The 11,577-nt window shown below is 43.2% G+C and overlaps 1 protein-coding gene across 3 annotated transcripts in view; it reads left to right on the top strand.

Moving 5' to 3' along the window:
* ppm1h (protein phosphatase, Mg2+/Mn2+ dependent, 1H) overlaps nucleotides 1-11,370 on the top strand; it is a 36,896-nt gene extending 25,526 nt beyond the window's left edge. For 2 of the 3 annotated variants that reach the window (XM_084555250.1, XM_084555252.1), the window contains exons 7-10: nucleotides 1,376-1,439; nucleotides 3,554-3,661; nucleotides 8,321-8,472; nucleotides 8,825-11,370. In XM_084555250.1, the coding sequence (XP_084411376.1) occupies nucleotides 1,376-1,439; nucleotides 3,554-3,661; nucleotides 8,321-8,472; nucleotides 8,825-8,972 (472 nt within the window). In that variant the 3' untranslated portion in view covers nucleotides 8,973-11,370. The remainder of the gene's footprint in view (nucleotides 1-1,375; nucleotides 1,440-3,553; nucleotides 3,662-8,320; nucleotides 8,473-8,824) is intronic. The other variant, XM_084555251.1, reaches the window with a different exon arrangement.
* Nucleotides 11,371-11,577: the final 207 nt, after the last annotated feature.

Raw genomic sequence — 11,577 nt, forward strand, 5'->3', positions numbered from 1 at the left:
GCTTCTTGGAGGTGAAATAAAAGATGTTTGGGGGGTGGGGTGCAGACGTTAAGACCTCTTTTAATGGTCAGTTTGAAGTTTCACGTCGTCACACTGCTATTTTTCGCCGTTTTTCCACAACGTTAGCAAGGAAACACTTCTGTGGACTATTAATGTGCGATACAGCTCTCCGCTCAGAGTCTCGGGCTGCAGACTGCTTCTCTGTGTTTGCGTTCGCTGTGATAGTCCTCGCTCCGCACAGTTAAAAAAGTGCTGAGTGCAGCAGAGTAGCGCTCGCCTAAGGTGGAAACATATGGTGTCTCTGAGTGGAACCAGCAGTAATGTAAAAACCATCCTGGTCCCTGCTAATCTGCTTCATAGCAGCTGAAATACATTGAGTCTGGTGTGTGTCTGTGGGGGGAGCAGGCCTAGGTCACATGACATTTGCAAATAACAGGTTTGTTTCAAGCAGCCTTCTCGAACTAAACGGCCGTTTTCAGTGTCTTCCAGCCTCCAACGCGTTCTAAATTCATGCTGAGTTACATTTTCATGACTGAACCATTTTCTAAATGTTTGATCGGGGTCAGGGCTCAATCAGAGAAAGGGTTTTATTCGTAGCACCTGGTGTGTGTCGTGAATGGAAAACTTTTTCCTGGCAGCTCCTCTGGAAATTTGCTCATATTTGTAATGTTTCTGTTGCCCAGTAAAGTTACACAGCTGTTCCTCTGATGCGCAACTGTTCGTGGAGAAAAAAAAAAAAAAAGAGTTCCACTCGCCATATGAGCGAGAGTTTCTTCACTGCAAGTTCCTGAGCTGTAAAGGTGAAAAGTGTATCCTAAGACCTGGCATGAATAGATACAGTATTTCACAGTCTTCCTCCATCACGCTGCAGCACTTTCTGGTCCCAGTGTGAAGGTGGTAAATTATTCATGAGTCGGGGAGGTTTAAACATTGCTCTGAGAACAGGAGAATGTGAACGTGGATACTGTTGCATCATTTAGCCGTTTTTTTTTTTTTTTTTTTCATCCAGACGTTCAGAGGCGCGCGCGCACGTACATGCACACAGCTGCTGCAGACAGCCACAGAAAACCAATAGTAAAACGAGACGGTCTCATACATTCATAGACATCTTCTTCGTCGCTAGGGAGAGTTTTCCAAGATCAGTTTGAAAGAAAAAGATTTATGCAAAGGCTTTGTGTCGTCCTCTGTGATGTCTTGGTGAGTTTTTTTTTTTTTTTTGTCTCCCTGTTTCCTCCTAACATACTCCTTCTCTTTGTGCCAGTCGCCTCGGCAGCAGGGCCTGTGGGGGGCACAGTAGCGATGCATCTCCGGGTGCACGTGTACTCGGCATGCCATAAACAAGAAGCCCATTAAAGTGTCTCTCTCCTCTCCGTAGGGCGTATAAAACCATAGAGGACGACGACCTGAAGTTTCCCCTGATCTACGGCGAAGGGAAGAAGGTAAGAAGTGCTCGGCAGCCGCTTGCTGACAGAGTGCCTCCCACGGCCTCGTGTGCCTCGCTTGTAATCAAAGCTCACCGGGGCACCATTAGTCAGCCCCCTCCCTGAGACCGCGTGGAGGAGCCAGCCAGTGGAAAGCATTCCTGACCTTTTTTCCCACTAGGATTTGCATGCTGCATCCACCTATAGCAGAGACACTGTCTCCGTCTCTAATGGACTCGGTGCTTTTATGACCCAAAGCAGGTAACACGCAGAAATACCTCGACTAGAGTTCCAACGTGGGACTCCTATCTGAGCCACCCGTTAAATGGATTTGATAATTGGAGTATAACATCACTGAAACACTGACTTGAAGCAGAATCATGTCAGTGTTTTGACACAAAGGAAAAGGTCATGATCTCAGCGCACTCTTCGTGACATTTTCCTTCTCCCTCTGTGATGCTGTGGCGTGCGGCATCTTGTCCTTGTTGAATTAAAAAGGTCAGGGAGGAAACGTGATGGATCCGAATATGTTCTCACTGCTTCCTTCTCCGGCTCTCTGTTCGCCACGGACAGTGAATTCGCCGTGCGTTGTGACCGATGACTGGCGGCAGATGTCACCCCGCAGCGCTCCCTGCCTGCCACCGCACCCCGGGTTTACCCCGGCGCAGTCGTCTGTGCCCATGTCGCGTCCTCTCCCTTTGAAGTGAGGCGCAGAGATGGATGGCTAGATAGAGTGAGGAGGTTTTTGTGCGAGGGAGAGGAGCGCCAGAGCACTTCAAAGCCCGGCGCGCAGCCTGCTGGGCCCCAGCGCTCAACAATTAATCCCAGGATGTTTCCCCTTCTCTGCTGGAGGAGCTTCGCCGCCACTTTGAAACGCTCTCCACCTCTCTGTCTCCTCTGCTCGTCCATTCCTCGCTGCATACCAATCCAAAATCATTCCTACCGTGCCTCGCTCACTCACTCACTCGTGTGCTTACAGTATTTCTTCGCTCCGTACAGTAGATTCAATTAGCCCAGTTCCCCAGTCCTATGCCGGCATCCATTTTTAAAGGCGGCCATGGAGACCTCAAATCACCCTCACCCTCACCCTCAAACCCTCAGTTTGAAGAATGCTTGAAATGCTTTTAGAAAACTGAAGGATTCCACAGTGTATGATTCAGTGAAATGTCTGCAGGTTATTCTTTAGAGTTACCAAAGGTAGAATAATAGCTTGCATTGAATGCAACTTGAACTCATCCAAGGAGAGTTCTCAATTTATATTCTTGATGAAAAGTACACTACAAGTATATTGGAACAGTTTGGCTCAAACTACACGTCAAGTTGATCTTAAATCTTTCATCATGCCCACATTTTTCAGATGTTTGGATTTTGGCTGAACCGTGAGGTTTCTACAGCTCTAATATTACAAAGTCAAAGGATAACTCCACTTTATTACAAATTTGCTCTGTACTTTCATTTAGCCATAATATTTCAACTGAGCTCGCCATGTGATTTGCTTGGATCCGGGGAACATAAAAGGCAGAAACGCGAATCCTCAGATGATTAGAAAGCTTTTAAACGAACCCCCATGTTAACCAAGTGCTCCAAATATTTGTGAAAAAATGATTACCCTCTATTGATGTTATAAACATCTGCCGCAGACCACTGTATCTTCCTGGTCCAGCCGTTAAAAATGCGTTTTGCATGCACACATTTTTTAACGTGATTATTCCTGACATTTAAATTTCAGATGTACCTTCAGATATAACGCGTAGAATAATCTGTTGGCTTGTTTCCCAACTGCCTGATCACTGCACTGCTCGTTTTTCTTCGCCGATGGCGGTGTTATCGGGTTTCCAGATCTCTGCGGGGTATCATGACCTAAAGAACTGGTGGCCAAAGCTTTGAAAGTGAGAACCATGTTGTAAAAAAAAAAATGGATCCCATTGTCTTCTTCTCGTCTCTCTGTTCAGTAAAGAAGGACGTCAGAATTTCTTCTAGCGCGTTTTCTTCTCGATGCCTCAGTCTACATTAGAGAGCGCTCGGTGGAGCAGAAATAAAAATTACTATGAGAGAATGCTGTAACATGACTGAGTTTCCGCTGCTTGAAGTTAAATGAGGAGGTCTTGACATGCTTCTGATCTGTTTTGCAGGCTCGTGTGTTGGCGACCATCGGGGTCACGAGAGGTCTCGGTGACCACAATCTCAAAGTGCACGACTCCAACATTTACATCAAGCCCTTCCTGTCTTGCTGTCCAGAGGTTTGTTTTGGATTCATTCCTCCATTATATACCCCTTTCAGGAATGGTTGGGGGCCATTCTGTGTATAACCCTTGTGCATTAGTGGTCCAAAGAAGTGTTAAAGAAAGGCAGCTGGTCTTGTAGAGTTTCTTGGAGACGTTTCGCCACTCGTCGTGTAGCTTCTTTAGGGTCTAGACTAGAGTATACCCCAACTCTCCCCCAGCATCAGCTGAGATAAACTCCTCCACCACCATCACAGCCCTCAAGGATACGCAGTCATGTGAGAGTGTTAAGTACATCCAACTGAAACAGTTGGCTTCTATAATACACAGATCAGCCATAACATTAAAACCACTGACAGGAGAAGTTAATAACTCTGACCATCTTGTGACAGTACGATGTTCTGCTGGGAAACTTTTGGACCTGGCATTCATGTGGATGTTACTTAGACATGTACCACCCACCTAGACTAGACCAGGCACCCCCATCCCATAGCAATAACACTCCTTGATGACAGCCGCCATGCCCAGCAGGATGCAGCCTGACACAGACACACACACAAAAACTGTTTAGGAACAACTCAAAAAACATGAAGAACAGCACAAGGTCTTGACCTGGCCTCCAGATTCACTAGATCCCAAACTGATCAAGTATCTGTGGGATGATCCACAGAGGCCCCTCCCCTCAACCCATAGGACCCAAAGGCCCCCACTAACAACATTCTGTTGCCAGACACCACAGGACACCCTCAGAAGGCCCATGTCCATCCCATGCACAAGAGAGATCTACACAATATTAGGAAGGTGGTCATAATGTTATGCCTGACCGGTGTATATTTGACATATCTGGACAAGCATTTATTCCTCTTTGTGACAGTTGCCAGATGGAACTTTTAATAGATGAATGATTCATCTGCGAGTACATGTTTGGCCTTGGAAGTTAATAATGTCCCTTTAAGCAGAAATAATTTATTGTAGGTGTATAATTGTCCACCGGCTCCTTACATTAGCTTGCTGAACTTTTTGACCACTCTTCAATGCTAAATGCCTGCAGTTACAAGATACATGGGACTATTCTTGCATGTACTGCTCATTGGGAATCCCCTCATAACATTTCAGTGAGGCTCAAATGTAGGCTTTTCTTCTTGACTCTGCCATTCCCTTTATCTCCTCTTTTAAGCCACTTCAACTTACGACCTCACATTATCTTTAAGCACTTTATTTATATGATGCAGGATTTAAAAGCAATAACTGTAAGCTACCAAACACGTCTATTGTTAGCCACACAGCTCCATGTTTGTTTGATAATCTCTTTCTTGGTACACCTTATATGCACCCCCAATTTGGATTCGTGCAATCTCTTCCTGATTGTAGACGCATTAAAATCAACAGTTACAGCGTTACCTGCAGGTCCTGTGATAGAAGTCTTTTTGAAGACTTCTTTTTTGCAAACAAGCTCAAACTGACAATTTCCCTTTTTTTGGAGATCTTTGCCAGACTCATAGGCATCAATAATCCTTTTTTTCTGAAGGCCTTAGAGAGCTCTTTAGATCTTGGCATGACACCTCACACTTCAATATCAAAGAGAAGAGCAGAGACTGGATTTCAGAGGCTTAAATAAGACAACTTCCCCCTGTCAAACCCTGAGGACATTCGAAGCATTGGCACCTTGTCTGGAACCCCTGAATCAACTTTTCTAAAATTGAATGTCATAAATTAGCTATGTGTGATAATTACAGGGGTGTTGTTTTTTTTATTATATTATTTTATATTATATTATATTATATCTTTTACATAATACTTATCACTTACATGAAACGTTCTCAGTATCTTGTGGCACGTACAGAATATTGTGGGACTGCTAGTGTGGACATCTGTTGAATGTCCAATAGTAATATATGAAGTTTCTTTAGAGTTGATTTGGACGTCCAGAACCTCTATTGCGCCAAAGAATATCTATAGAAATCAGCTCAGAGACATTTGAGCACATATGCATAGGGAAATTAAATAATAATAATGATATCATGGAAAGCCCGGGTCAGTAGCAGCACATTAACAGTGCTACAATGTTTTATGGTGGACCACAACCTCGGGAGCACAGAGGTAAAAAAGATTTCCGTGGCCATTAACAGTCGACACGAATACAATAAAACACGAATACAATAAAAAAGGTTTTGGAGAAACTTACCTTGGTGCATGAAGTCATCTTGACACCACAAATCAGTGTCGAGTTAAAAATCAATGGCTCAGGTCATCACTAGCCATCCAAAGATATTTTGTTGCGGGCGAAATCTCTATTGAGAAATCGACTTGAGGAGCCGCCGTCTCTTTCATGGATTGATGGTCTCTCTCATTTTCTCTCTTGCAAGGCATGACTTATAGCACAACATTTTTTTGCCTCTGCAGTAAGTTGGTGTGGCTGCTGTGAATAGGAGAACTCCTCCACAGCGGCAAAGGAATTACTTGAAGCAACCTAACATGGGCTGCCCAAGGCTGCAGGGTATTATTTTTTGTTTGCTATTTCAGAGCATGCTTTTATTCAAGCATAGTACTTTGAAAGATTGTGCCTCACAAGAGTTGCCACAGTAACATCAGAATGTCTTTGCTTATATGTTCGATGGATTTTTTCTTGGATCGATTTTCTTAGTTCAGTTATGTGGAAATGACCAGTCAACCCAAACTGAGAGAAATATCTCACTTACAAGTAGTAATATCTATGTTTGGAAATGTCCATGTTGTTTGTGGTTCAGCTATTGACTGTATACACTATATTGTCAAATGTATTCACTCACCATCCAAATAATTGAATTCAGGTGTTCAATCACTTCCATGGCCACAGGTGTATAAAATCAAGCAACTAGGCACGCAGACTGCTTCTACAACCATTTGTGAAAGAATGGGTTGCTCTCAAGAGCTTGAATTAGAGAGAAGACTGCGAACCAGACCTTCTCGTCCAACATCAGTGTCTGATCTCACAAATGCACTTCCGGAAGAATGGTCAAAAATTCCCATAAACACACTCCTAAACCTTGTGGAAAGGCTTCCCACAAGAGTTGAAGCTGTTATAGCTGCAAAGGGTGGGCCAGCGTCATATTACACCCTATGGATTAAGAATGGGATGTCACTTAAATTCATATGCGTGTAACCCCAACCCCCTTTTTTATACCAGGCTGTAAACATGTTCATTTCTGCCCTAAATATTTGACATTTTAACGTGGACATCTTTGAGGATTGACCCACTTTCGGAGCCAGCCTCAAGTGGCCAACCTAGGAACTGCAACTGTTGTGAAACTTTGTCATTGGCTTCATTTCTGAACAGTTTAGGTTTTCGTTTAGGTGCAACATGTCTTTCTCAGAACACTGTCCTCTACAATTCACACATCGTACCAAGGGGCAGTTTTAACTGACTTGAACAAGTAGCATTAAGGTGATGCCTTAATGCTAAAGACGCCTCTAAATTACGCAGACATTCTTTGTGCATTTATTTTACTTAAAATGCTTTGTTGTCTGTTCTTGTGGACTTGTGAAATGTCATCACTCGGTGCCCAGGGAGCATTCCTATTCAAAGTACCAAGTATGGTCCAAATGCCTGGATATGTTCTTGCCCCACCCATTCTATCAAGGGAACTTGTGTGGCTTGGGACAGCCAGGTACAGCACCAAATACAGCATGACCTCCTGTCTGTACTTCAGAGTCGAACGTGTCAAGTCCAAACTACCAAGTCTGAAGTGCGTGTATTGTGTAATGACAAACAAACAACAAATCCAGAGGATACATTTGAATGATTTTGAGTTCCTGCTAATAGCAGATAAAAATCCCCAGTCTGTGGTTTATTACAGCCAGTTAGCACACCTTAGTGTGTGTGCGTTACATTCTAAACATCAGGATGTTACCATTATCACTGTGTGTGGCTTCCTTTATGCTTTTTATTGTAGGAAAGTAATATCAATCAACATCACACCGAAAAAACTGACGTTATATATTCAGTGTCCATAACATGCTGTTTGAGAACACTTCATATTTTTGTCACTTTCAACAACAACATAACCTTAGAATATGTTGTAGAAAACTACAATACGCTGTTAGTCTTAAATTCCTCAACTCTCTGAGAACCATAAGTAAAATCTAAATTACCTCCACAGTAATGCTGCCTTCAAATGGGGTCTTGTTTGTCTTGTTCATAAAAAATGTCCATCCCTTTCTTGCAGTAGTCCCAATTTTGTAATGGGAAATTTTCTGTAAGGTCGGGGTTCATGAGTTGTGTTGGTTGAGTCACCCACTTGTTACGGCTTCAGACCTCATAAAATTATGCAGACTTTCCTGACTTCCACAGAATGAATCTTAATGATTTTATACATTTAAATGTTTAGATTTCAACATTTTAAGATTTCCTTCAGCCCCAGCAGTGGTGATCTTGCTGAAATATTAACCTCAGAGGCTTGCCTTTTCTCACCAGTTATCTCTGATGTTATCTTGAGTGCCAAGCGTTTCCTTGTCGTATCTATTAGCTCACCAGTTCCATGTACAGGCTTCAAATGAACAAAACTGAATTAAGGTCAAAGGTAACGGAACATTTTCGCTGACGAAATACATTTCACACACAACACATTTAAACTCCTAACAGGTGCAAGTGATTCCTAGAAACTGCGAAGACTGTGAAGTGTTTTTCTTCACCCACAGGTCAAAGTTTACCCTCTAACTGAGTGTGAGCATGGAGCTGATGACGTCCTGGTGCTGGGAACTGATGGTCTGTGGGATGTCCTCTCCAACCAGGAAGTAGCTGAAGCAGTTACCTGTTTCCTGGCAAACTGCGACCCCGACGACCAGCACAGGCACGTTGGCTCCTCGCACACAGCTGCAGCTGCCAGTCAGCGCTGAACTTCCTCTCACCCCTGTCTGGTTGGGAGAGGATGAGCGCCGCTATCTAGTTGTAATTATGGAAATTTCCAAACATTAAGATAAGTCGTTTCTCTGATGTCAAGGAAGAGCCTGTAAGACTATTAACGGCGCACTCTGACACTTCTACTGCTCTGAGCTCAGTCTCAAAAGATATTTTCATTTTAGGTTTTCAGATGTGCTTCACCAAATACTGCGCTTAATTATTATCCAGTCTGACCATTTATCTTTTGGAATAACACCATGTAGTATCAACGTCATAACCGTTTATCACTTTTGTTATGTCAGGTACACAATGGCAGCTCAGGACCTGGTAATGAGAGCGCGAGGGGTGCTGAAGGACCGAGGCTGGAGGATATCCAACGACAGACTGGGCTCCGGAGATGACATCTCTGTCTACATCATTCCCCTCATGTATGGCAACAAGCAGAACTAGCCGAGCTACGACGCCACGACCACCACCACCACCGAAACGTAACCCCGCCTTGACCTCTCACGTCCGCAGTGTCCCCTCATCCCTTGTGCTCTTTTTAAAGTGCTTTATTAGTGTGGTGCTTCCTCCTTTGCTGAAGGATCCTAAAAGTTTCTGCTCAGAGATGGCATTTCTGTCGATCGTCCTCAATCTCTTTTTGTCTGGTATTTTTTTTTTATATATAGAAAACTGAATCATGAAGGGAGCAGTTTAAAGAGTTAAACTACTGATTGTTTTTTCTCTCTCAGTCTCAAAGAAGCCATCGTGAACTCTGTTGTGGGTAAAAAGTCAAGAGCCCGGACCCTCGTGGTGGTAGATGGTGACGTTCACCTCAGGACTCCTGATACTAACTACTGCACAATATTTATGACTGTGAAAATGTAAATACTCGTAAGACGTTGTGTGTTTGGTTGAGCGCCTGTACAGTGTAAAAAAAATAATACCCTGAAGACTGATGTCGTGTATATATGAATCACACCTCCTCTGTTTTATTAGCTTAGCCAGGTTGAGTAACCTCCAACTGCTCCTGGTATGAAGAAGCACATTTATAAAGGATACACTAAAAGGAGAAGTCACCATTAAGATTTTGGTCAGATACATGTAGCCCTGGTCACGACATCTATTATTATAAACGGATCAGCCACAACATTTAAAATTGGCAAGGTGAATAACATATATATATCATTACGATGTAATGTTCCTCTAGGACGCCTACCACCACCTGAACATTGATACAGACCAAGCACACCCCTACGGCAATGACAATGGCTGGGGGGTGTTGCTTGCAGCCTAGTGCCATATGTTTTCCAGCTAAGCAACGCACAGACACGGCCATTGACGTGGTGTAAAAGGAAAACCTTGTGCCAACTTCCTCTACTGCTCTGTGGTCCAGTTCTGATGCTCACAAAATAGTCCACTGTGTACTCTAACACCTTTATATCAGAACCAGCAATTTGAGCTACAGCAGTCCGTCTGTTTAATCGGACTACACGGGCCAGACAGTGTGCATCAGTGACCTATGGACGCCTATGAACCTGTCGTCGATTTACCACTTTTCCTTCCTTGGTCCAGTTTTGATATCTACTGACCACTGCAGCCCGGGAACACCCCAAAGAGCTGCAGTTTTGGAGATGCTCTGTCCCAATCAAAGGCTGTCACAATTTGGCCCTTATCAAAGTCGCTCAAATCCTTCCTCTTGTTTTCCTGCTTAAGTTTAGGGACACAATGTCCACTTACTAACATATCCCACCCGCTTACAGGTGGCGTGATAACAAAATAATCTGTTATTCACTTGACCGGTCATAATGTTGCGGCTGATCTACCACAGCTTTGACATTCTTTCAGATAAAAACAGAAAGAAGTAAAGAAAATCTTTCAGTTGCGCTCATTCTCCACCAGCCCCACAAATGTCTTCCTTTCTTTTTAAGACATGTTCTTCTCGCCCTATTTAAGTGGCTGCTTGCATGCTACATCAGGTGCATCACACCACCTGCTGCCTGTGCCATTATTAAGTATTGTCGTACTTAAATAGAATGCTCAGACCTCTTTCTCCCCTCTGATATACCGTCCCCACCAAGAGAAACTAATTCGTCTGAACAACAGGTGCCTCAAACCGTGTAAATTGCTCCGATTTCGTCACTTTAAAGTAAGTGTAAGACTCATCATTGCTCTCCTTCTGTGTCTCTACAATCAATGTTCTCTGACTCTGTGGTTTTCCTTTTAGTTCGTTTAGATTGTACTTTATTTTAATCTTAACTGCTGCACAAGTGGCTGAAGCTAGCGAAACGTGGAACAGAGCAATTGTAAAAATGTAAATAGCGTTTTCGGTGAACACTTTCCTCCATTCTTTGAACTGTAAGTGATGTACATCTTTCCCAAACCAAACGAAACCTAATCATGTAAAAAAGAAAAAAAAAAGGTATAAAAGCTAACTTTTCTGCTGTATTAAAAAAAAAATGACAATTTCTGATGTTGTAACTTCTCTATCTTTATTTCCACGTTGCTCTGCTGTGTCCGCTCATAAGAAATGGTGGGCTAAATCAAAGATACGAGGAATAAACACACACGAGGGAATTAACAGAAAGATGAACATTCAGTGCCCTGACCCAACAGTAGTCTTGTCAGGAAGTGAATCGCTGATACATTTTATATTAAAGCAGCGATGTGATGTGACATGATCTCTGCCAAACCAAGTTAAACCGCAGCTTAGGAGCAATAATTCAGTGTGCAGCTATTTGAATGTAAAGAAACGTTGGAGTAACTCTCTAGGGGCTTTCACTCCGGCAGCTGTGCAGAGTAAGACCATCATCTCTGTGACAAACTGTGTCAAGTGAGTCCTGAAGCAAAGCGTGGATGAAGGGTATTAGTTCACAGAATAGCCTGACAGAGTGATAGAAGACTTCATGGCTGAGGCTGAGGGGTGTAATTTGACACTGATCAAACACACGCACGCACACACGTACCTGAGTGTGACAATTTCATAAAAAAAAAAAAATAAATCACGAGAGCATGACATGTGGGTTTCATTTTTGCTGGTCTTTCAACATCTCACTCAAATAGGTAAAAACAA

This window comes from Chelon labrosus (assembly GCF_963514085.1).
Source record: "Chelon labrosus genome assembly, chromosome: 11".
Taxonomy (NCBI): Eukaryota; Metazoa; Chordata; class Actinopteri; order Mugiliformes; family Mugilidae; genus Chelon; species Chelon labrosus.